The following is a 27,586-nucleotide window of genomic DNA, read 5'->3' on the forward strand; positions in this document are numbered from 1 at the left end:
AACCACAATTAAGTTCATTCTTTTTCTCTTGGTTTTAGGTGGCTCACTTGGTAGATGTATTCAGAAAAACCTTGGAACATTGAATTTATGGAAGGATTCTTACCTCACGGTAAAAGAGAATTTAAAGGCTGGTATCACAATTTGTGAACAGTGGGTAGCAGCGTGCAGTCACCTAACTGGGCAACTCTGGCAACGTTATACTCCACACCCATGGAAACATGAGAAATATTATCCAGAGTCTCTGGATAAACTTGGAAAACGCCTTGAAGAGGTAGGAATCCATTGATTGTATTTTTAGAGGGCAATTTGAAATTCTCCATGACTGCAAGTTCATTTTCAAAGGGAAATTCCTCATGGATTTTCCCTTTGAAACTGAGAGCTAATGCACCCAATCTGGGTACAAAATCTGCACAGAGATTTGAAAATGCAATTTCTGCACATTCTTTAGCTCTCCTGAACACTTTTTTTTTAAAATGGGTAAAGTTTTGCACTCTGTTCTTAATGGGGAGGGAAAATTGGCAGTAATCAAAATGCATAAAAAGCTTTGATTATTGCCCCCTTACACTGAATACCAACAGCTAGTAAGAGAAAAACCTTTAGGCTTTTTTTTAAATTTAATTTTTATTCAAAGTTTTTGAAGTACAACCATTAATCAACATAACATAAAACTGTCATCATAATACATTCCTGTCCCTAAATCTACCTTCCTCCTCTACCCCCACCCTCCCTTAGCTTGTCAAGAAGTTCGCATTTTTATCTTTATTTCAGGTTTGAAAAATAGAACACCAAGTTTTCTCAGTTATATTGTTCCAAATCACTGTTAGTTGTTCCATCTGGTAGATAAAATGAAGACACTTATACACCTCCTTCTTGTTAGGCACCGTTTGTTGTTTCCAATGTGCTGCTGTTTCACAACATGCCGCGATAAAAATCTGTGTAGCCAGTTGATCAGTTATTCTTGGCATACCTTTCATGGATGCGGAGAGCAGGCATGACAAAGGATCTCTATCTATTGTAAACTGTGTAATATCCATGATTAAATTACAAATTATTTCCCAATATGGTACAAGCTTGGAGCATGACCACCATATATGTTCCACCAATTCCCATTCCCCAAACTCCCTCCAGAAATTATCAGAGATATTCAGAAACATACTTTTTAATTGAAGAGGAGTATAATACCATCTCAAATATAATTTAAGGGAATTTTCTGTTAATTGTACAGAAATAGATGATTTTGCCTTTTTTTTCCTAATATCCACCCAAATATCTTCGTCATCAGAAAATTGTTTCCTCACCCAGTCTTTTTCATGCTTAAGTAAATCCTCTGAATATTGATTCAGTGCCTCATAAATTTTTGAAATAAATATTTTAAAATGGCCAACCCTTAATGCAAAATAGAATAACCCTTCCCTGCCCAGCTTTTACTTAAATGTCGATGAATATAATTCCGAATTTGTATGTAAGCGACGTGATCTCCATCATCCAAATGGTATTTTTCTTTTAAAGTAGTAAAATCCACCTATCCTTGGGGACTCAATAGTTGACCTAATTTGTTAGGGTAGGATTAGGGATAGGAAATTTCCCTCCCAGTCCGCTTTTTAATTGGAACGGACTGGGAGGGAACTGGGGGAGGCCTGATTGTGTCGCCTCCTGTATTTTGCTAAAATTCACTCCCCTGTGCACCCGAGTCGCGGGCCACCTGGACATGTATGCGTGGATTTTAAAATCCGGCGTGCATATGCGCACGGCCATCGGATTTTATAACATGCGTACGCTGGCACGTGCATGTTATAAAATTGGTGCGTCCATGTGCGTGTGCCGGGAACCGCACACACGTTGGGTCTTAAAATCGACTCCATGATGTATTGGGTCCATATACACTGAAGTCATCAGTGTCCATGTCCAGTCCAAAGCTGTGAGCCCATTTAATCTAGGTATGCGTGGCCATGGAGACACCAGCTACAGTTTGATTGGTCCATCTCGAAACTCATACATTGGGGACTTGGATGTACTGATTCTTGTATGGAACCCTTCCAAGACTTCCCTCTCCCTGTAGAGAGTACACAGGAACTCAAACCTCTCTGCAGCATCTCCTGGAAAACACCCTTAAAATAATCTATGAACACCTAAAGGAGCAGGTGGAACAAGTGAGATACGCACGAGAAAGCTTGGAAAAGGAAAACCATTTTGTCAAGCGGAGGCTTGAAGCAGTTATCGAAGACAAAGACGAAAACATACGAGTCCCACACACCCAAATTTTGGGAGAGAGTAAAAGTAAGACTGAAAGAAATCCAAGAGCCCCATCTAGTCCTACCAGTCAAGAATTGGGTACTTGCCCCTATCTTTGTGGTAGGGGCTTTCCTCCACCAAAGAAATTCCGAGAAGATCACACCTTCACTTGCTGCTCAGCATCCACCCCAGGAATTTCAGGAATTATGGGGGAAAATCAATTGTTTGGTTTTGGAAGCTACTACTTGAGCCAAGAAACCCACAGATAGCTGTAAGGAGTCGGCACACCAATGCAAGATAAGGAAGAGGAACCTTAAGAACATAAGAAATTGCCATATTGGGTCAGACCAAGGGTCCATCAAGCCTAGCATCTGTTTCCAACAGAGGCCAAACCAGGCTACACTAAGTAGATCCCATGCTACTGATGCCAGTAACATCAGAGGCTATTCCCTAAGTCAGCTTGATTAATAGAAGTTAATGCACTTCAAGAACTTATCAAAACCTTTTTTAAACCCAGCTACACAAACTGCACTAACCACATACTCTGGCAACAAATTCCAGAGCTTAATTGTGCATTGAGTGAAAGAGAATTTTCTCCGATTAGTTTTAAATGTGCTACTTGGTAACTTTATGGAGTGCCCCCTAGTCCTTCTATTATCGGAAAGAGTAAATAACTGATTCACATCTACCCGTTCTAGACCTCTAATATATCCGCCCTCAGCTGTCTCTTCTTCAAGCTGAACAGCCCTAACCTCTTTAGCCTTTCCTCATAGGGGAGCTTTTCCATCCCCTTTATCATTTTGGTCGCCCTTCTCTATACCTTCTCCAGAGCAACTATATCTTTTTTTGAGATGTGGTCAGGGGCGGATTGGCCAATCAGGGGATCAGGCATCCCCCGGTGGGCCGGTCGCGCTAGTCATGTAGTCAGCCGAGTGTGGCCGTGACAGAGTCGCGCTCGGCAGACCACGTGATATCTCCTGGGCCGGCCTGGGCGGCGAATCCCTGGGCCGGTCTTCATTGGGAATCCACCGCTGGATGTGGTGACCAGAATTGTACACAGTACTCGAGGTGCAGTCTGTCTTACTATGGAGCGATACAGAGGCATTATGACATTTTCCGTTTTATTCACCATTCCCTTCCTAATAATTCCTAACATTCTGTTAGCTTTTTTGACTGCTGCAGCACACTGAGCCGACGATTTCAATGTATTATCTACTATGATGCCTAGATCTTTTTCTCGGGTGGTAACTCCTAATATGGAACCTAACATCGTGTAACTACAGTATAGGTTATTTTTCCCTATATGCAATACCTTGCACTTGTCCACATTAAATTTCATCTGCCAGGGGAAGCGAGGCAAGATGGCGGCATAGCAGGAGCCAGGAACGCTTGAGCTCCACATTGAAATTTATATTTTCCTAAAATTTGTCATGCCTGCTAAAAGAAAGGGTAAGGTGAGGATTTACCCCACCAAGTCCTTACCACCTATGACCCAGCTGGAAATCGACCGGTTCCTGTCCACTTCAGCAAATCGAGGAACCGAGGAGCCCGCTGAGAGCCCATGTGGAAGAGAGCACGGTGCTCTCTTGGAGGAGGTATCCTTGAGCCCTGAACAGCGTCAACCCCCAGCACAGCGCGACACCGATGCCGAACCAACTCCGGCGCCGACCGATGACACGGTGGAAGCGTCGGAGCAGGAGGAGGGAGAAGCCTCAGAAGAGGAGCGCGCTGTAACCCTCCAGAACGCCGTGGAAGGAGAAAACCCCGGCGGGAGAGGAGGTGAAATCGGGCTGCAGACAACTGAAGTGGTGGAGGGAGAGAGTTTTTCTGCGGGGGATCGAGCCCAGATTACAGCAGAAGCTGGAGGTGAGTCCGCGGTCAGTTTTTCAAGACCGCAGACCATAACACTGGAAAGTATTTGGGAGGTTATGGTGGGACTCGGGGCCTCCATGAACAGACTAGAGAAAAAGATGGATACTGTTGCCCATAATTCTCATGTGAAAATAGAAGAAGTTAAAGAACAGATAACTCAGATGTCATCCAGAATCGGTGTGGCAGAAAATAAGATAAAGATGATACAAGAAGTAAATGGGACAATTATAAGAGATCAAATATCTTGCATAAGGAGACTGGAAGCTATGGAAAATAGCGCAAAACATTTAAACATCAGGATTTTAAATTTTCCTAAGATTGTGGGAGAAATCCCCTTTACTACTTTAAAAAGATTTCTAAGCGAGGCTGTCTCTTTTTTGCCTGATCAATTGCCGTTTATAAATTGTTGCTACTTTATTAATAAGAGAACCTCGGCTGGAGAAATTAACCAGGTTAATATTCCCGCTAATTTGACTAGCTTCCTTGAGAATTCAAGTGTGGAAATTTTGGAGAGGGGTACTCTCCTGGCATCTTTTATTTATAAACAAGATGTTAATTTAATCATGAAATCCTATTTTAGGAAGTTTCCTTTGAGTTTCTATGCTCAACCGGTGAAGTTATTTCCAGATGTGGCTCAGGCCACTCAAATAAGGAGAAGAGAATTCCTCTCCTTTAGACAGAAAGCTATTGATTTAGGATTTTCCTATGTTTTACGTTATCCATGTAAATATATCCTAAGAAAAGGCAACAAAGTTTATGTTTTCTTTCATTTTGATCAGTTTAAGAAATTTGTGGAGGCCAGGTTACCAACTACTTCTTCTCCAATACTGACCAATGTGTAAGGGTAAAAGAATTAGGTAACTGAAGAAATATGCTATGTTAAAGCCCTGTCTTAAATTAATAATAGCTTTTATATTCTCTTCTAAGTTTTCACTTGCCTCTCCTCTAAGTTACTTTTAATGAAGATTATTGAGTGATATGTAATAATTTAATCCTATATTATGCTGTATGGATATTAGGTTAGAATGCTTATTGGTGAAATACTTATGTAAACAACAGCATATGTTATTGATGATTTATTTACTCGATATATAAATGGAAAACCTGATAAATAAAGAATTTAAAAAAAAAAATTTCATCTGCTATTTGGAAGCCCAATCTTCCAGTCCCTTGAACATCGCCTGCTGTTGACCACGCCATCTGCTAGTGATCCCAGCCTGTGTCAGGATATGCCTGGTCTGTCTGCTCTGACCCTGCTACGTCGAAGAATCTCTGTTACCCCCTGTTCCTCTTCCAGTCATTAATTCAAATTTGATCATATTATGATCACTATTGCCAAGCGGCCCCACCACCGTTACCTCTCTCACCAAATCCTGTGCTCCACTGAGAATTAGATCTAAAATTGCTCCCTTTCTCGTCGGTTCCTGAACCAATTGCTCCATAAAGCTATCATTTATTCCATCCAGGAACGTTATATCTCTAGTGTGTCCCAATGATACATTTACCCAGTCAATATTGGGGTAATTGAAGTCTCCGGGATCACTGGTGCAGGAAAAGAGGTATGATTCCATGAAAACTTTTAAAGCATTTTTATTTAGAAGATTCAAAAGTCCTTACTGTGGCAACTCCATACAACATAATCAGACAAGAGTAACAGGTCCCCCTTAACTTTTAAAGCATTTTTATTTAGAAGATTCAAAAGTCCTTACTGTGGCAACTCCATACAACATAATCAGACAAGAGTAACAGGTCCCCCGACACGGTCCGTGTTTCGCGGAAGCTGCATCGGGAGGGACCAGATGACATTCAAAATCTAAAGATACAACAAACATAATCAAACATGGAAACAAAAGGCAGGCTGCTACAAAGAAATTACAATAGATAGGGGCATACCTTTAAACAGTCATCAGGAGCGCAAGCGCCCTCTGCAGTAGGAAACAATTTAAAGAGTAATTTGGCGCGAAAAGTACACTCTCGCGAGACGCTGTGTATGACAGCGAGACGCTGGGAATGACAGGCAAACACCTGTAGCCTAATCGGACAATGACTCTGGAACTTTACAGCACTAAACCGGGAGGAGGGCGCCTACCACTTATAACAAACATCTGAAAAACGGAGAACAGAGAAGCGCGATCTCCGAATGCAGTAAATAACCGACTGACACCTATAATCCTGAGAAAAGTCCAACCATACTCTAATAAAACTGGTACCATTCAATGTCTTTGTTGGTCTTAACAAAGACATTGAATGGTACCAGTTTTATTAGAGCATGGTTGGACTTTTCTCAGGATTATAGGTGTCAGTCGGTTATTTACTGCATTCGGAGATCGCGCTTCTCTGTTCTCCGTTTTTCAGATGTTTGTTATAAGTGGTAGGCGCCCTCCTCCCGGTTTAGTGCTGTAAAGTTCCAGAGTCATTGTCCGATTAGGCTACAGGTGTTTGCCTGTCATTCCCAGCGTCTCGCTGTCATACACAGCGTCTCGCGAGAGTGTACTTTTCGCGCCAAATTACTCTTTAAATTGTTTCCTACTGCAGAGGGCGCTTGCGCTCCTGATGACTGTTTAAAGGTATGCCCCTATCTATTGTAATTTCTTTGTAGCAGCCTGCCTTTTGTTTCCATGTTTGATTATGTTTGTTGTATCTTTAGATTTTGAATGTCATCTGGTCCCTCCCGATGCAGCTTCCGCGAAACACGGACCGTGTCGGGGGACCTGTTACTCTTGTCTGATTATGTTGTATGGAGTTGCCACAGTAAGGACTTTTGAATCTTCTAAATAAAAATGCTTTAAAAGTTAAGGGGGACCTGTTACTCTTGTCTGATTATGTTGTATGGAGTTGCCACAGTAAGGACTTTTGAATCTTCTAAATAAAAATGCTTTAAAAGTTTTCATGGAATCATACCTCTTTTCCTGCACCAGTGATCCCGGATACTTGCTTATGTGCAAGGTTTGCTTCTGTTATTATTGGTAATTGAAGTCTCCCATTATTACTGCACTACCAATTTGGTTAGCTTCCCTAATTTCTCTTAGCATTTCACTGTCCGTCTCACCATCTTGACCAGGTGGACGGTGGTATACTCCTATCACTATAGTCTTCCCCGACACACAAGGGATTTCTACCCATAAAGACTCAATTTAGCATTTAGTCTCATGCAGGATGTTTATCCTGTTGGACTCTATGCCATCCCGGACATAAAGCGCCACACCGCCTCCTGGGTGCTCCTCTCTGTCATTGCGATATAATTTGTACCCCGGTATAGCAATGTCCCATTGGTTGTCCTCCTTCCTCCATGTCTCTGAGATGCCAATTAAGTCATTCACTGCTATACATTCTAATTCTCCCATCTTACTTCTTAGACTTCTGGCATTAGCATACAAACATTTCAAAGTTTCTTTTTTATTTGTATTTTCATTCTGCTTTTTAATTGATAGGGATAAGTTAGAATTTTTTAGCTCAGGTGAGTTTTTAGTTACAGGCAATTGGACTACTTTTCTTAATATTGGAACCTCACTGTCGGGATGCCCTAATTCTAATGCATCATTAGTATCCTTTGAATATACCTCCCTCCGAACCATGTGCTGCTGAGTGACTGTCGGCTTTCCCCTTTGTTCTAGTTTAAAAGCTGCTCTATCTCCTTTTTAAAGGTTAGCGCCAGCAGTCTGGTTCCACCCTGGTTAAGGTGGAGCCCATCCCTTTGGAAGAGACCCCTCCTTCCCCAAAAGGTTCCCCAGTTCCTTACAAAAACTGAATCCCTCTTCCTTGCACCATCTTCTCATCCATGCATTGAGACTCTGGAGCTCTGCCTGCCTCTGGGGACCTGCGTGTGGAACAGGGAGCATTTCGGAGAATGTTACCCTGGTGCTTCTGGATTTAAGCTTTCTACCTAAGAGCCTAAATTTGGCTTCCAGAACCTCCCTCCCACATTTTCCTATGTCGTTGGTGCCCACATGTACCATGACAGCCGTCTCCTCCTCAGCCCTGTCTAAAATCCTATCTAGATGACGCGTGAAGTCCGCCACCTTCGCACCAGGTAGACATGTTACCAGGAGTTATCCCAGGACAAGCAGGATGCTAGTCCTCACATATGGGTGACGTCAGCAACGGAGCCCTAGTGCGGGAAAACTTCGGTCAAAGTTTCTAGAAACTTTTGACTGGCAGCCTGGGGCTACTGGGCATGCCCAGCATGCCATGATATTCTCTGCCACAGGGGTCTCACTTCAGTCTTCGTTTTTCCGCGCAGCTGGACAGCAGCACGGATACCGGAGCCCTCTGAGTTTACCTCAGCGTTATTTTTCTAATATATATTTTTCTTCATTAAGGGGTCTCAAAAATGTTTTCACATATCACCGGTTGGTGAATTAATTTCGGTTTAAAAAAAAAACAAAAAACCCCCCGAAATTCAATTTCCTGTCATCGACGGCCGTCGATGTCAAGATGTCCTCAGGATTCAAAAAATGCCCGACTTGCAACCGCACAATGTCGGTTACCGATCCGCACGAAGAGTGCGTTAGATGTCTCGGAGAAAAACATGACATTTCATCATGTGAGAAATGTCAAGAAATGACGCCAAAAGGCCGTAAACTCCGCCAGGAGAACATCCAACAGCTATTCAGTTTACAACTGACACCTTCTCCAGCTATTTCTTCGAAATCTTCACCATCCGGAGTATCGAAAAAGGTACTGTTAAAAAAGCGCCGAGCTGACGGTTCCGGAGATAAATCCTCCCCTACCCCGTCGACATCGTCGATACACTCGGCAGTAGACGTACGGCCTAAGCATAAACATCGCCACAGACATGCCCCGACTTCACCGTCGGCACTTGGCCGAGGAGAACCGTTACCGAAACGGCCTAAACTTACTATAGCCTCGGTGCCTGAAGGGCCTACTCCGACGTCCCTTCCGCAGCATACTGAGGCATCGACACTTCCACCGGTGGCACCACCTTCGTCGATGCCGCAAGACTTCACAGCCTACATAAAAGAGGCAGTTTTACAAGCGATTAAGGAACACCTGCCGGCACCTCCGCTGATGCCAGTGATGTCCCCTTTAACATCGACGTCACCGATGCCGGTACAATCGGTACCGAGGTCTGCTCCATCGACGGTGTCATCTATTCCAGCACATTTCCCGATGCCGGGAGCTGTCCCGATGCTGGGAGCTGTCCCGATGCCGGGTGCTCCCCCGATGCCGGGCACTGTCCCGATGCTGGGCACCCGCCCGATGCCGACAATTGCCTCGACAACGGAGGCTTACTCGACACCGGCCACTGGATCTATGCCACTCACTGCCATGTCGACAACAGCCATAGCAGCGCAAGGCCCCGTCCAGCTTCCGGATTCGTTCCTCCCTCCAGAGCAAACGACTACATTAACTTCGATGCCCTCATCGATGCCTACCTTTTCATCAAGTATACCATCGATGCTTCCTGCTCTTTTTCATCAGGCATCGCCGTATATACCCACCATGGGTACCGAACAGTCATCGAGAGAAAAGACACCGATATCAGTGATGACAAAGACAAAATCTACGATGCCACTTCCTTCTGCAGTGGATATATCATCTGAAGCAAGATTATACTCAATACTTCAGAAAAAATATCAAGATCTCCTGGATTCCTTACCTTCCAACCCAGTAGAAGAGGAGGCTTCTCCACAAGAACCCATTCCAGGACCCTCTGGTGTACCTCCACATCCAGCTGGAAAACCAGGACCTCATACTCCAGAATATGATTCCTGGAGCGACACACAATCTGACACCTCAGAAACTTTCATGTCTGACCCGTCTCCTCCTCATCCAAGAAAGCAGTCTCCACCAGAAGACCTTACTTTTTCCTCTTTTATCCAAGAGATGGCTGATTCTATTCCATTTAAATTAGAATCTGAGCAGGATCTCCGTCACCAAACTCTTGAGGTGCTACAATTCGTAGATTCCCCCCAAGCAAGTCATGGCAATACCTATCCATGATATTCTTCTTCAACTTCAACAAAGAATGTGGGAACATCCTTGCTCTGTTCTTCCCATCAATAAAAGAATGGACTCCACCTATTTAGTCCAACCTGCACCAGGTTTCCAGAAATCCCAACTTCCTCATTCTTCTGTGGTGGTAGAATCAGCACAGAAAAAAGCGAAAAGATCAAGAGTGCACTCCTCTAATCCTCCAGGGAAGGATAATAGGTTCTTGAACACATTTGGAAGAAAGGTATTTCAAGGTGCAATCCTCAATTCTAGAATTGCAGCCTACCAGTTGTACATCACACAGTACCAAAGGAACCTCTGGAAGCAGATGGAGGAGTTCATACCATCTTTACCCCAGGAATTCAGGGAGCCAGCATAAAATCTAATTCAGAAAGCTTTTGAAGCCGGCAAACATGAAGTAAGAGCCGCCTATGACTCATTTGAGACAGCCTCAAGGGTGGCAGCTTCTGGCATAAGTGCTCGCAGATGGGCCTGGCTAAAAGCATCAGACCTCAGAACAGAGGTCCAAGAAAAGTTGGTAGACCTACCCTGTGCAGGGGATAACTTATTTGGGACAAAGGTTCAGGAAGCAGTCTCTCAACTAAAAGAGCATACGGAGACCTTAAGGCAGTTATCTTCCATGCCTCATGATACCACTACCCACGCTGTACGTCGTACCCAGCGAAGGGATATTCGCAGGCCCTATTACCGTCCTAAAAGGTACTATCCACCGGCAAATAGGCCTCGCCAACCAAGATCCCAGCACAGGCCACAACCTCGCCAACAAAGAACAACCAGACCTGCACCTGCCACTCAAACAGGTCCCACAGCTGGTTTTTGAGAACATCTCCAGAGAACCCAGCCAATCTCTGAATCCTCACTCACACTTACCGGTGGGGGGAAGATTATCCCATTTTTACAACACATGGAAAAACCATAACAACAGATCAATGGGTTCTTTCCATCATATTCCAGGGGTACAAGCTCAATTTCCTAACAGTACCTACAGAGCTTCAAGCACCTCTGATTCCTCCCAACAGAAATCACATTCCTCAACTTCAAATAGAATTATCCACCCTTCTGAAATCCAGGGCCATAGAACCAGTGCCCCAGTCTCAGCAGGGCAGAGGATTCTACTCCCGATATTTCCTTATTCCAAAGAAAACAGGAGGCCTACGGCCCATCCTAGACCTCAGAAGTCTAAACAAATTTCTAAAAAAGGAAAAGTTCAGAATGGTCTCGTTAGGTACCATGCTTCCACTCCTCCAAAAAGAAGATTGGCTTTGTTCTCTGGACCTTCAAGATGCTTATGCTCACATCCCAATATTTCCTCCTCACCGCAAATATCTGCGTTTCATGGTAGGTCATCAACATTTCCAATACAGAGTACTGCCCTTCGGACTCGCCTCTGCTCCCAGAGTGTTCACAAAATGTCTGGTAGTAATTGCAGCACACTTACACAAACAAGGTGTTCATGTCTTCCCATGCCTGGACGATTGCCTCATCAGGAGTCAGTCTCAACAAGGAGCAATCAATTCTCTCAATCAAACCATTGCTCTACTTCACGCCATGGGATTTCTCATCAATTATCAAAAGTCCCACCTCACACCGTCTCACTTGCTCCAATTCATAGGAGCAGAGCTGAACACCGTCCTTGCAAAGGTTTTTCTACCCGAAGATCGAGCAGAAACATTAGCCTTCCTAGCACACTCGATTCTCTCAAGCACGCAGACGACAGCTCATCGTATTCTAATTTTACTAGTCCACATGGCCTCCACAGTTCATGTCACTCCTATGGCAAGACTAGCCATGAGAGTAACCCAATGGACATACGGTCACAATGGATCCAAGCCATTCAACCACTACATTCTCCAATTCAAGTAACCCACCAACTACACTCTTCGCTCCTTTGGTGGATCAACACAGACAACTTGCGCAAGGGCTTACCCTTCCAACAACCAGTTCCACAAATTACTTTAACTACAGATGCATCCACCTTGGGTTGGGGAGCTCACATAGACAATCTCCAAACTCAAGGAACTTGGACAAAACTCGAAGCAACATACCAAATCAATTTTCTGGAACTTCGAGCTATACGTTATGCGCTGCATGCGTTCAAGGATTGCCTTTCACACAAGACTATTCTGATTCAAACAGACAATACAGTAGCCATGTGGTACATCAACAAACAGGGAGGTACGGGCTCGTATCTCCTGTGTCAGGAAGCTGCACAAATTTGGGGCTGGGCCCTGAATCACTCCATGTTCCTACGAGCCACTTTATCTGGCAGGTATACACAATGTCGTAGCGGATCGACTCATTCGTCAATTCCAACCACACGAATGGTCCCTGGATCCTGCAGTAGCGACCAGGATATTCCAACGTTGGGGTCAACCTACAATAGACCTCTTTGCATCACATCTGAATCACAAAGTGGACAACTTCTGTTCTCTACACAAACAGAAGAACCAGCCAGCCAAGGACGCCTTTGCTCGCCCTTGGAACTCAGGCCTACTCTACGCGTATCCTCCAATACCACTCATAACCAAAACTCTAGTGAAACTACAACAGGACAAGGGATCCATGATACTCATAGCCCCATATTGGCCTCGACAAGTATGGTTCCCCACACTGTTGGAGCTCTCAGTCAAGGATCCAATTCGACTGGGCATAGCTCCCACTCTCATAACTCAGGATCAGGGCCGGTTGCGACATCCCAACCTCCAGTCCCTATCCCTGCCAGCATGGATATTGAAAGTTTGATATTACAACCACTCAATCTTTCAACTCATATTTCACAAGTGCTTATAGCTTTATGTAAACCTTCCACAAGAAAGAATTACGCTTCCAAATGGACAAGATTCTCCTGCTGGTGCAAGCAAAACAACATTGATCCCTTCACTTGCACCATTACCTCGCTACTGGACTACTTATACCATCTTTCAGACTCGGGTCTTCAGACTTCATCGGTAAGAGTTCATTTAAGTGCAATCTCAGCTTACCATAACAAGGTAGGAGATGCACCAATTTCCACACAACCTCTCGTCAGCAGATTTATGAGAGGTTTAACTCAACTCAAACCAACAATTCGACCTCCAGTCACAGAATGGGACTTGAATCTGGTATTAACAAGACTTATGCGTTCTCCTTTCGAACCCATAGACTCCTGTGACATTAAATTTCTCACATGGAAGACTATCTTCCTCATAGCCATTACATCGGCTAGAAGAGTTAGTGAATTACAGGCATTGGTCACGTACGCACCCTACACAAGGTTTTTCCTTGACAGGGTGGTCCTCCGTACACATCCAAAATTCCTTCTCAAAGTGGTTACGGAATTCCACTTGAACCAATCCATAGTTTTACCCACATTCTTTCCAAGACCTCACTCTCACCAAGGAGAAGCAGCCTTGCATACTTTGGACTGTAAACGTGCTCTATCCTTTTTTTTAAACCGCACTGCAGTTCACAGGAAATCCAATCAGCTCTTTGTATCTTACGATCCAAACAAACCAGGTAAAGCAGTGGGTAAACATACTCTATCCAATTGGTTAGCAGATTGCATACAGTTTTGCTATGAAAAAGCAGGCCTTCCTCTCCAAGGACGAGTGAAGGCACACTCCGTAAGAGCAATGTCAACCTCAGTAGCACACTTCCGTTCAGTGCCAATACTTGACATATGTAAAGCAGCAACATGGACTTCTCTTCACACTTTTGCAGCTCATTACTGCTTGGACAAGCAAGGAAAACAAGATTCGGCCTATGGACAATCTTTCTTAAAGAACTTGTTTCCAGTATAATCCCAACTCCTTCTACAACCAATTTACTGCTCTCTTCGGCTGGCTCATTTCCACAACAACACATCACTGTTGCCTTCATATTAAATGACTCAGCCTCTAGTTTGCTAATCACCCATATGTGAGGACTAGCATCCTGCTTGTCCTGGGATAAAGCAAAATTGCTTACCTTGTAATAGGTGTTATCCCAGGACAGCAGGATGTAGTCCTCACGGAACCCACCCGCCACCCTGCGGAGTTGGTTTTTTTCCTGTTTTTCTAATTTTAAAATGCTACGGCTTATTGCTACATACGAGACTGAAGTGAGATCCCTGTGGCAGAGAATATCATGGCATGCTGGGCATGCCCAGTAGCCCCAGGCTGCCAGTCAAAAGTTTCTAGAAACTTTGACAGAAGTTTTCCCGCAGTAGGGCTCCGTTGCTGACGTCACCCATATGTGAGGACTACATCCTGCTGTCCTGGGATAACACCTATTACAAGGTAAGAAATTTTGCTATTCTCACGCCCACCAGCCACCCAGATGTCTACATTCCTAATAATCGAGTCACCAGCTATGATGGCCGACCTAACCCTTCCCTCCTGGGCAGTAGGCCTTGGAGACACATCCTTGGTGCGAAATGACAATGCACCACCTGGAGAGCAGGTCCTTGCTACAGGATCCTTTCCTACTGCACCAGGTTGATGCTCTCCAATCATGAGACCTTCTTCCTCCAAGGCAGCACCAGGGCTGCCAGTCTGAAGTTAGGACTTGGCTACTATGTCCCTGAAGGTCTCATCTGTATACCTCTCTGTCTGCCTCAGCTCCTCCAGGTCTGCCACTCTAGCCTCCAAAGATCGGATTCGTTCTCTGAGAGACAGGAGCCCTTTGCATCGCATGCACATGTACAATTTCTCACCGGTGGGTAAAAAATCATACATGTAACACTCGATGCAAAAGACTGGGAAGCCCCCCTCTTGCTGCCTTCATCTCAAATTTGTTCAGTTCCTAGTTAAGTTTTAGGTTGCTATGGGAGTTGGAATGTGTCTAATTAATGTCCTTTAAATGGGATTAAAACCTGGCTTTTTAAACAAGCCTACCAAGAGCTGTTAGCATAATTATCTCACACCTCTGATTTTATACTATGGACCCATACTATGGAACTCCATGCCCTTGGATTTAAGGCTACAAAGAGACAGCAAAACCTTTAGAAAAAGTTTGAAAACCTGGCTATTTAAACAAGCTTTCCAGAAAGAGAAGGGAGAATAGAAGTCAGGGATGGGCAAAGCACGAACAATTAAACAACCATACACACTGCAGAAATTCACTAAGTGTGTAGTTTTTAAGATATAGCATACCATTACTAATGGATAAGTTACATTTGTAAAATTAGCTCTGTAATTAAAACTGAGAAGGAAAGACATGGACATGATTAATCACATTTAACAACAAACATTGATAACAAACTATGTTATCGAACCTTATGGCACCTATGTAAACGGACAAATTGTAGTATCATTACTTTTATGTGTCTTAATGTAAACCGTTGTGACGGTCCTCACTAAACGACGGTATAGAAAAGACTTAAAATAAATAAAATAAATAAATAAATAGTGAATTCACTATATGTCTAGTAGTGGCCTACAGGGGAATGATCAAACTCTCAATAAGGTGTTTTTTTGGGAAAGTGGCACCTGCCTATAAATTAAAGGATGAGCTAGGGGTGGGAGGGTTGGGAAATACAAACAGTCTACCTTCAGTTAGTCAGCGAGAGTGACTCACTGCTCTCTTGATTAACAAATGTTGTTACCTAATCAAATCAAATCACACTACCTTAACACCTTTCCAAGGTGAGTGCTGAACGTTTCAACCTTTTTACTTAGGTATACTCTGCTCCTAGCTTATTTCTAGCTTCTGGCTACTTTTTTTTTTTTTTAATATATACAAACACTCTAACGTCTGCTTATTAGCTGCCTTACAGACTATTAAAAATAAACACACTAACTACTGCTTATTAGCTGCCTTACTGACTGACTATTTAAAATTACAAATAGTCTAACTTCAGTTTATTCCCTGCCTTACTGACTATTAAAAGCACAAACACACTAAATAATATTCCCAAATAGTTAACTTCGCCCAATACTTTTAAAAAATAAAATTTTCCAAGCAAAAACTTACTGATTCCTTTCAGCCATCAGCAAGGTGATCCTCTTCTCTCAGTGCTCCCACTAGAGGATAAAGTTCCAGTGAATTCTGTCAAAAGCCTTTTTGATGTCGATGGTTCAAAAAAGTTTCTTGATGTAATTTGCCGGATGCCCATAATAAATTGAGTACTACCTTGTTGTTATCTGATGTACTTTTCCTAGTTATAAAGCTTGATTGGTCTTCATGGATCAAGCATGCATAACCTTTGCTATCTATTTGCCAGTATTTTAGCAAGGAGTTTCATATTAATATTCAGTAATGAAATGGGGTAATATAACCCACAGTTGATTTTGTCCTTGCCTTCCTTAGGAATTACTGTAATACTGGCCAGCTTCATTGAAGAAGGTAACCGGATATTCCTCCAAAAACTTAAATAGATCTCTTAACAGCCCAAGTAGAGAATTGCTAAATTTCTTACAGAATCGAGCTGGGTATCCAGGTGATTTATCCAATTTTAGGGATGCTATCACTATGCTAATTTCAAATTCTTAATTTTCTCTCTTTAATACATCTTGTTGATTAAATGTTAAACTGGATGCCTCAACCTTCATTAAGTATGTATTTATTCCCTCTTCCAAGATAATTCCCTTCCTTAGAGTAAAGATCTTTGTAAAATTCCTTAAACGTTTGGATTTATTTATTTTATTTATTTATTTAAAATCTTTTCTATACCATCGTTAAGTTATATACCATCACAACGGTTTACATACAGGCACATAAATTAAAGTTGGTAAATGTGTCGGGTGGTACATTCTAACAAGTCCATTAAGGTTCGGTTACATCATTTCATAATAAATATTATTTGATGAGTGTGATAAGTCTTGTCCTTTTTTTTTTTTTTTTAAATCCTTTATTTATCTGCTTTTCAGTTTACAAAAATTCATCATTTTTGCAATACAGAAAATGGAACAACCAATTATAATATTAGAAGGAAAACAAAAAAAAAAAAAAACTAGATGAAACTAAATCCTATCACATTACTTCACCATCTTTTGTTATTAAAATATTTCCATTTACCCAAAAATCAATATCAATAATGGGACAACTCCATGGAATTTTAAGAGAGAATTACAGGAAATAAAATATTCAAAAGGAAAATGGCCTTTACACGCTATGCAGCAAACAAAAAAAAATCATACATTTGTGGGAGTCGATGTGGCTGGCTTTCTCAAATCAATAAAGGACTTTAACTGTTCAGGAGAAAAAAGAATAAAGGTATCTACTCCTTTCTTGAGCACGCATTTACATGGAAACTTTAACATAAAAGAAAAACCTAAGGCAATCACTTCCTGACGTAGGGCTAAAAAGCCTCTACGTCTTATTTGTGTAGCAGCAGCCAAGTCAGGGTAGATTTTAACATTAGCATTCATATATGAAACTGGAAAAGAACCAAAATATTTTCTCATAACCAGTTGTAAATCTGTTAAGGAAATAAAGGAGACCAGAAGTGTTGCTCTCTCCAGCACATTAATATCTGAATTTTCTATTATTTCAGTGAGGTTCCCTTGCCAGTTCTGAGCAGTAGCTGTTGCTGCAGACTTTGGGAGGAAATAACATTTATTAATAGATGGAAGTTCTTCCTGGGATATTTCCAGTATTTCCCCCATAAATTTCTTTAAGGTGGTATATGGAGTCTCTCCAATCACTCTTGGAAAATTCAAAATACGCAGATTCAATTGCCTTGACTTATTTTCCAGAGTCTCAATCCTCTTAGCAAGGGTATCTCTCTCTCTTACTGTGGCAGCTTTGAACTCCAAATTTCCAGACTCCTTCTCTTCCAAAGCATGAACTTTATCAGTAATCACATTTATCTGTTTTTGCATTTGAGAAGTAATTGTAGTACTTTGTAATATTGAATGCTCCAGTCTTGTATTAAAACCATTGAAGGTATTCACTATGCCTGCTATCATTTCCCACAAAGCGACAAGAGTTATAAACCGAGGGCGTTCAGGGACAACCAAAGGGGCAAATTCGGGTACTCCTCCCGCAGGATTTTGCAGAGTTCCTCCCAAGGGTTCTTCCCCGATTACCCCTGGTCCTAGCCCGGTACCTGATATTACTTCGCCATTTGGTGTCCCTGGATTGTTTGTAGCCGCAAGTCCCACTTCTCTCGGAGCTGCAGTTACAGCTGTTCCCTCTGCTAGCAATCCAGGAAGGTGTTCACCGATAAGCGGTCCGTGCTGCAAGACCGTCTCAGCCCTCTGCGTCGGCCCTTGTCTTAGGTCTGGACTCAAGGATAACTCCTCCAAGGACAGAGACGGAGCTCTCTCCCAGTCTAGTCCAGCAGGATCCTCGTTCCTTGGAAAGTTTGTTGCCGGGCTAAGGAAGTTCGTGATTTCTTGTTGTCCCATTACTGAAGGTAAAGAGACTGAGGGGAAAACACGAATTTTCCCCTTTCTTTTCGCAGGCATTATTTCAAAAAAGAAGGTAATTTTCAGGAGCTTCAAGAATCCTGGCTTCCCGAGCCTCTCAGCGTGCAGCCTTCTTAGGAGCCCAAGTCTTGTCCTTTTATACATGTATCCTACTTTACAAGTATAATTCTCATGCTATGTGGAGGAGGACTGGTCAGGAGTGGCAATGGAGATGCAATAAAAAAGTTTACCAAGGACACAGAGGACAACATAGACAGTGTATTTCTTATGAATAAGATCTGTAGGGCTGTGGTCTTCAATTTGACTGCACCATGTGTTTTCCATACTCTCTCCTCCATTCACCATGTGCTTTCCATACTCCATAATCCATCCCCTTGTCTACTAGTGACGCCAAGGCATCATTCTGCCCCCGCCCTATCCCCCACACTGCCTCCTCTTGTATATAATTAATCTTGGCTAATTTTATCTAATTTTACCTAATTTGGTTATTTATATGTAACCCCGTTTATTAACTGTGACGCCCGTTGGCTCTACAGCAAAGTTATCTCACCTTCTAACTACCTATCCTTTCTCCACCTATCATTGTAATTTCCTTTCTCAGTTGTCTGTAAACCGACATGATGTTTTTTACGAATGCCGGTATATAAAAAGTTATAAATAAATAAATAAAATAAATAAATGAGGGAAATGCTTTTAGAAAGACTTCATCTACTTCAGAATGTTTCGCATTTATTGGCTCATGAAGAACTGGTAGAAAGCTATGCAGATATGGAGTATAGCTCCCTTTTACACCTTCCTCCCAATCAGGTCAAGGGTCCAGGAATCCTTCCCCCGAGGCATCGAAGGGTGGGCTTGAGACCACTTGGCCTTTTTGAGAGCAGATTTGACTTCAACTGACTAATGAGGCAGTTGCTGCTTCTCGAATTCTGAAGCCTTCCGGACATGATATAAGATCCTGTCCCTCTCTAGATTTTGTCCCCGGTACTTGTGATCGCGTGACCTGCTTTCTTAATTTCATCACTAGTAGTCTAGAATTTTTATTTCCCTGTTCAAAGTAAGTCTGTTTGACTCTTATCTGCTAGTTAATTTGTTCCAGCATCAATGAATTCAGTTGTGCTCGAGCTTTTTCAAGTTGTGATAGTATTCGTGGGGATCTTCCAATTTTGTGTCTTTTCCTTAACTATGGATTTTCTCAGAACCTCAGCTAATTTTTGTTTTTCCTTTCTGATCTGCATGACCTACATAATCAGTTTTCCCCTTAGGACACATTTGAGTCCATTTCGAAGCACAGTTTTAGTAACTTCCCCATTATCATTAATATCAAGATATTCTGGTATTTCTTGCTCGATCTTAATACAAATATCCTCATCTCATACTAGTTTATCATTCAACTCCCAAGTTTTACTGGGCTGAAAAGGTGTGAAATTCAGAAGTTTAGCCCAAATGGGCACATGGTCCGTCCAAACACGAGGTTCTATCCCCACCCACATACTATTGCTAATTTGTGTAGAGGAGCAAAGCAACATATCATATGAGAATAGGAATCATTTGATATGGAATCAAAAGTATAATCTTTACTTATTGGATTAAAAAATCTCCTAGTATCTATCAATCCTATCATTTCTAAGAATTCTATCAATTTTTTCAAATTATTTTTTTTGAGTAGTTATGGAAGGTTTAGAATTATCTAGGGAGTAACAAACTGTAAGATTAAAGATTCTGTTATAATTCTGCTAGCGGGTTAATCCTGTAAAGGGAGGAGTTAGCAGTCTGTTAGAATTCTGCTAGCGGTTTGGCAATCTGTTGTAGATCTGCTGCTGGATACTCCTGTAAAGGGAGGAGTTAGCAATCTGTTGCACTCCATAGGCGGAATAGCAATCAGTTGTAGGATCTGCTATGTGGATGGGAGGAGCTAGCAGAGAGAATAGCAGTCTGATAGAATCCCCTCCCCAAAGGGGAGGAGTAGCAATCTGTAGTGAGCTGCCTCCTATGGGTCTGCTAAGGAATGGCAATATGTTATGATGTAGACTGCAGAGTTGACAATCTGTACCAGCGGAGAACTGGAGATGGTGCACAGCTGGACAGAAAGTAAATAGGTGAATCCTTGGGCCGATGGCAGATGACAGCGCCCCCAGGAGGAAGTCCCGAGAGGGACCACCTGCTAGGCTGGAGTATGGAGACAGACACAGATAGTTCTTTTATTAGATAAGTAGTATAACCACCAGAGGTGGTAGTAGTGAGCTGGTATGCCCGGCAGGGCTGAAGTCCCTCAGATCCTGGAACTGCAATTCCCAGGTTGCTGAGTTGCAAAGAGACTGTAGATAGTGAATAGACAGGGTATGCAGATATACATAGCCAGCACTGGATGATAACTCACATAAGGTCTTGAGATAGCTCAGTAGCTGAAAAGAGTTAGGCCCTCGAGGAGCGAGTACCTGGTTCCAGGGAAAGCTCTGAGAGCGCGGTGGTCACTCACAATAATCTGTATCTGGAATAGCTTCTAGTCAATAGAGAATCTTCATAAGAACATAAGAACATAAGAAATTGCCATGCTGGGTCAGACCAAGGGTCCATCAAGCCCAGCATCCTGTTTCCAACAGAGGCCAAAACCAGGCCACAAGAACCTGGCAATTACCCAAACACTAAGAAGATCCCATGCTACTGATGCAATTAATAGCAGTGTCTATTCCCTAAGTAAAATTGATTAATAGCCATTAATGGAGTTCTCCTCCAAGAATTTATCCAAACCTTTTTTGAACCCAGCTACACTAACTGCACTAACCACATCCTCTGGCAACAAATTCCAGAGCTTTATTGTACGTTGAGTGAAAAAGAATTTTCTCCGATTAGTCTTAAATGTGCTATTTGCTAACTTCATGGAATGCCCCCTAGTCCTTCTATTATTCGAAAGTGAAAATAACCGAGTCACATCTACTCGTTCAAGACCTCTCATGATCTTAAAGACCTCTATCATATCCCCCCTCAGCTGTCTCTTCTCCAAGCTGAACAGCCCTAACCTCTTCAGCCTTTCCTTATAGGGAAGCTGTTCCATCCCCTTTATCATTTTAGTTGCCCTTCTCTGTACCTTCTCCATGGCAACTATATCTTTTTTAAGATGCGGCGACCAGAATTGTTCACAGTATTCAAGGTGTGGTCTCACCATGGAGCGATATAGAGGCATTATGACATTTTCCGTTCTATTAACCATTCCCTTCCTAATAATTCCTAACATTCTATTTTCTTTTTTGACTGCTGCAGCACACTGAGCTGACAATTTTAAAGTATTATCCACTATGATGCCTAGATCTTTTTCCTGGGTGGTAGCTCCTAATATGGAACCTAACATCGTGTAACTACAGCAACAGTTATTTTTCCCTATATGCAACACCTTGCACTTGTCCACATTAAATTTCATCTGCCATTTGGATGCCCAATCTTCAAGTCTTGCAAGGTCCTCCTGCAATGTATCACAGTCTGCTTGTGATTTAACTACTCTGAATAATTTTGTATCATCTGCAAATTTGATAACCTCACTCGTCGTATTCCTTTCCAGATCATTTATATATATATTGAAAAGCACCGGTCCAAGTACAGATCCCTGAGGCACTCCACTGTTTACCCTTTTCCACTGTGAAAATTGACCATTTAATCCTACTCTCTGTTTCCTGTCTTTTAACCAGCTTGTAATCCACGAAAGGACATCAGAGTGTTCAGGAACATAGGCCCTCGAGGAACGAGTACCGGTTCCTATCTGTAGTCTGAAATAATAACGCACAATGTCCGTCTCTTGCGATTGCTTCCAGGCAAATGGAGAGTCTTCAGAGAGTTTAGGAACATGGGCCCTCGAGGAGCGAGTACCGGTTTCCTTCTGTGATCTGAAATAGAGAAAGAGAATGAGGCCCCCGAGGAGCGGGTACCCTTGGTAGGTCCGGAGAGGCAATGCTGCAAGAGTGAAGCGGGTCCGAAGGAAATCCCTCAAACAATCCTTTGGGTGTAGAGTAATCTTTGGACAGCCGAAGCTAGTCCAATCGGAGTCCTTGCTAACTTGATCTGTTTGCAAAAGTAAAGATCTTTTATGTTGGAAGCGGATGACGTCAATACAGGGGGACGCCCCTGAGGTTCGCGCCCTTGCTGGTTCATAATTCGAAGTGCGCATGCGCGCGCGCCATACGTCATCAGGAACATGGCGGATCCGCAACGTCGAGCCGGGGAGAAGCGGCATGGAGACGCCACGGCATCAAGCCGTCCATCAGGCACGGATGGAGTCGCCACACAGGTAGAGAGGGTGGAGCGAGGGCGAAAGCAGGCACGAAAGCAACAGATTCCTCCTAATTTTACAGGTCCTTTAGCAAAACCTGCTAACAAATTTGCTATTGTCTCAAAAAATTTGCCTTGATCTTGATTCGGGGGCAAAATGAGTAGCCAACGTCACCAAGGTTCCTTCCATATTTACATTGCTAAACAAAAGTCTACCTTACCAATCTTTCTGCATCCCTAAGATGGAAATATTAAGTGATTTGTAAAATAATATCCCACACGTTTATTCCTCTATTCTCACCATTAGATGTTAACAAGATTTGTGGATAATCTCTGTGTTTGAGTAAACAGAATGTTGGGAATTATTAGAAAGGGAATGGTGAATAAAACGGAAAATGTCATAATGCCTCTGTGTCGTTCCATAGTGAGACTGCTCCTTGAATACTGTGTACAATTCTGGTCGCCGCATCTCAAAAAAGATATAGTTGTGATGGAGAGGATACAGAGAAGGGCGACCAAAATGATAAAGGGGATGGAACAGCTCTCCTATGAGGAAAGACTAAAGAGGTTAGGATTTTTCAGCTTGGAGAAGAGACTGCTGAGAGGGGATATGATAGAGGTGTTTAAAATCATGAGAGGTCTAGAATGGGTAAATGTGAATTGGTTATTTACTCTTTCGGATAATAGAAGGACTGGGGGCATTCCATGAAGTTAGCATGTGGCACATTTAAAACTAATCGGAGAAAGTTCTTTTTCACTTAACATACAATTAAACTCTGGAATTTGTTGCCTGTGGATGTGGTTAGTGCAGTTAGTGTAGCTGTGTTTAAAAAAGGATTGGATAAGTTCTTGGAGGAGAAGTCCATTACCTGCTATTAATTAAGTTGACTTAGAAAATAGACACTGCTATTACTAGCAACAGTAACATGGGATAGACTTCGTTTTTGGGAACTGGCCATGTTTTTATGGCCTGGATTGGCCACTGTTGGCGACAGGATGCTGGGTTTGATGGACCCTTGGTCTGACCCAGCATGGCATGTTCTTATGTTCTTATGTTTTCTCCTAAAATGTCTCTTGTTCAAAAGCAATGGCAATGGGCCTGGGCTTTCTGGCAGCGTCAGGGAACTGATGCCGACGCGAGCCGTCCCATCCTGGGGCTTCGGGAGTCTCCTCCCTCTCTTCTGTGGCCGGGACACTGCTGACTGCCGTCCTTCTGTGGGCTCCTCCTAGGTGCTTGCGCGAGCCTCCTCCTGCTCCTTAAAGGGCTGGCGGCGGTAAAATGCTGCTGGCACTTCCTGATGATGTTACAGCTCCAGCCTTATATAAGGCTGCATCTGACTCCCAGCAGATGGCTTGGCAACAGGTCTCCTTGCTTCCTGCGAGTTCCTGAAACTTCCCGAGTTCTTGAGTTCCTGCCTTCGCTCCTGCCCTCCTTGCCTCTCTACTTGACCTTGGCTTGACTTCGGACCGAAAACGGACTACAAGCTACACCGCCTGGCATGACCTTCGCCTGGACACTGACTACGAGATAGGCCGCCTGCCACAACTTCCGCCTGGACACTGACTTCGAGCTATGCCGCTTGCCACGACCTCAGCTCGGACACCAACTTCGTTCTGTGCAACCCTCGGACTCCATCCTTGCAGAGGCCCCATGTAAGTCCAGCTGGCCCCAGTACCTGAGGGCTCAACCTGAGGGGAACGCGGGCTGGTAATGGTGAAGCCCAGCAGGGGTCTCTGCTACCCTCCAGCCTCACCAGCCGACGGAGGGGACCTGTGGGGGCCCTCCCTAAAGGTGGTGACAACTCCTCCACCGTCCACCATCAGAACAGCTTGCAAAACCCATGGACCTGGTGGAGGCATCTGCCTTGCAGGTTATTCTGGGCCTGGCCCAGAAGATTCTCAAATGGCAAAAGGTTTTGGAAGTGCTTGCGGCGTCCATGGAACGTCTTAATGCAAGTCTGGATTCCATCGTCTCGGCAGGCTCTTCAATCCCTCCTGCACCAGGCTACGCAGTCTTCGAACCTGCTACACACCCCGTCATACCGCTTCCAGCTCCCCAACGCTTTTCCGGGGACACCCAACTCTATCAGGGCTTTTTGAATTAGTTCAATATGCATTTCTGCCTCCAATCCGCACTCTACCCTGATGATGCTACTAAGACCACCTACATCGTCTCGCTCTTGGATGGTAAGGCCTTAGCCTAGGCCTCTCCCTTGTGGGAATTCTCGGATCCCGTCCTACAGGACCTGCAAAGCTTCTTGGCCCTCTTCCGGACGGTCTTCGATGATCCTGGTCAACAGTCCTTCTCTGACTCTACTCTCCTTCACATATGCCAGGGTGCCCGTTCCTTCATGGACTACATCATAGAATTCCGGACCCTGGCCTCGGAGCTGCACTGGGGCGAGGACTGCCTGCGTTCCATCTTCTTGGATGGTTTGGCCACCCAAATAAAGGATGAGCTGGTGGCCCATGAACCGCCATCCTCCCTAGATGCTCTTGTAGACCTTGCTGGCCGGGTAGACCACCGACTCCAAGAGAGGAACCAGGAGTTGCAAGCTTCGAAGAAACACCCGTCTGCTTCCCATTGCTCCCGACGCTCCCCTTTAGTGATGGAAGGTCCCGCCTCGATCGGAGCTATAGTGGAGGAACCCATGCAATTGGGCCACAGCAGGTTAACCCCAGAAGAATGTCTCTGCCTTTACTGTGGAGAAGCAGGGCACATAATAGCCCATTGTACAGTACGTCCGTTAAACGTCCAGGTCTAGAACTCAGTGGGGGATTGTCCCTAGGCCTGACCTCACCAGCTCCCCCACTAACCCTTCTCGTGACACTCTTGGTGGACAACCACAACTTCCATACTATTGCCCTAGTGGACTCTGGGGCAGGAGGCAACTTCATCTTGAAGTCACTGGTGGAAAACCTTCGGATACCTACTCTTCTCTCTTTGGTGCCGCTGGTTCTCTCATCCATCCATGGCATGCCCCTATCTGGGAGGATTACTCACACTACCATTTCGGTGAAGTTTTGCACGGGCTCCCTCCACGTGGAGCATTTGGCATTCTATGTCATCAGCAAAGCCATTCATCCCGTGGTTCTTGGTCTGCCCTGGCTCCAGCAGCATTCCCCCCATTTGATTGGGCTTCCCTGCAACTGTCCCAGTGGGGCACGGCCTGTTTCACCTCCTGTTTGGAGAGGGTCATCGCCCAGCACTGCCTCTCAATCTCGCTCCTTCCTGCTGGCCTTCTGCCCCAATATGCGTCCTTCTCCGATGTTTTCTCTAAGAAAGGATTGGACGCACTGCCACCTCACCGCAAGTGTGATTGTGCCATCAACCTCCTACCCAATACTGAGTATCCGCAGGGTAGAGTCAACCCTCTATCTCTTACTGAGACCCGGGCAATGTCTGAGTACATACAAGAAAATCTGGCCAAAGCCTTTATCCAGCGCTCTACCTCCTCCACGGGGGGAGGATTCTTCTTTGTGGTCAAGCCATCTGGAACAACCTCCCCGCAGAACTCAGGCTAGAAACTTGCCTGCTAACATTTAAGAAAAAACTCAAAACTTGGCTGTTCCGCCAAGCATTCCCAGATCCCTGGGACACACATTAGGTGTTTAAGCTTCTCACGAACAATGGAACCTCCCTCCTCCCCCAACTACCTGATCTGCATGGATACTTCTTCTAATATGTGGACTAACACTAGACTGGAATTTGTTATGCCTCTCTTTAACTTAATCTAAGTTGATGCCCTCTTCGGGCCTTTTTCCTCCAGCTACCTAAGCTTCCAAGTTCTCGGTCCTCGTTAAATGTAACTTTTGTTTCCTCTATCTCAGTTATATACCCCTGTTCGATGTAAACCGATCTGATATGGTATTTAACCATGAAGGTCGGTATAGAAAAATGTTAAATAAATAAATAAATAAGAAGGATGGGACTCTTCGCCCATGTATTGATTACCAAGGGTTGAATGCCATCGCCAGGAGGGATCTCTATCCCTTGCCGCTTATTGCAGAACTTTTTGACAGCTTGCAAGGGGCTAGAGTGTTGTCAAAGCTAGACCTCCAGGGAGCCTATAACTTAATCCGTATACACGAGGGTGATGAGTGGAAGATGGCCTTCAACACCAGAGACGGCCATTACAAATATCTGGTTATGCATTTTGGACTTCTCAATGCGCCGGCTGTCTTCCAAAACATGATGAACGAAGTATTCCGAGATCTACTATACGAATGGTCGTATACCTTGACAATATCCTGGTATTTTCCAAGGACCTAAATATCCATTGCCGAGATGTCTCTCGTGTTCTCCAACGCCTCTGGGATAACCAGTTGTTTGCCAAACTAGGGAAATGTTCCTTTGAAAAGGAAAGTCTACCATTCCTGGACCACATAGTTTCCAAAAGAGGTTTCCAAATGGACCCAGAAAATCTCAAGTGTGTTCAAGATTTTCCACAACCTACTGGCCTGCAGGCTTTTCAGAGATTCCTTGGCTTTGCCAATTATTATCGTATCTTCATTCATAACTACTCTAAGCTGGTGGCCCCACTCATGGCCTTAACGTGAAAAGGAGCGAACCCTAAACTGTGGCCTCCTGAGGTGGTAGCAGCCTTTCAGGTCTTGAAGGCAGCCTTCCTCCGGGAATCTTGTCTCCGGCATCCCGATCCTCAACGTCCTTTCGTTGCCTCCTCCAAAAGGGTAGGGACCATCTTAAGCCAGTACTTATCCACAGGCACTCTACACCCATGCTCCTTCTTTTCTAAGAAATTTTCCCCAGCGAAGCAAAACTATGGGATTGGCGACAAATAACTCTTGGGCATCAAACTCGTCTTAGAGGAGTGGCACCAGTGGCTGGAAGGAGCCCAGCACCGTATCACAGTCTACACGCATTATAAAAATCTGGAATACTTACACCAAGCTAGGCG

At 43.9% G+C, this 27,586-nt stretch overlaps 1 protein-coding gene across 1 annotated transcript in view; it reads left to right on the forward strand.

The window, feature by feature from the left end:
* DYNC2H1 (dynein cytoplasmic 2 heavy chain 1) overlaps positions 1-27,586 on the forward strand; it is a 1,848,033-nt gene that overhangs the window by 69,896 nt on the left and 1,750,551 nt on the right. The window contains exon 6 of the mRNA XM_029602426.1: positions 39-271. Coding sequence (XP_029458286.1) covers positions 39-271 — 233 coding nt within the window. The remainder of the gene's footprint in view (positions 1-38; positions 272-27,586) is intronic.

The sequence above is a fragment of the Rhinatrema bivittatum genome, chromosome 5 (assembly GCF_901001135.1).
Source record: "Rhinatrema bivittatum chromosome 5, aRhiBiv1.1, whole genome shotgun sequence".
Classification (NCBI taxonomy): domain Eukaryota; kingdom Metazoa; phylum Chordata; class Amphibia; order Gymnophiona; family Rhinatrematidae; genus Rhinatrema; species Rhinatrema bivittatum.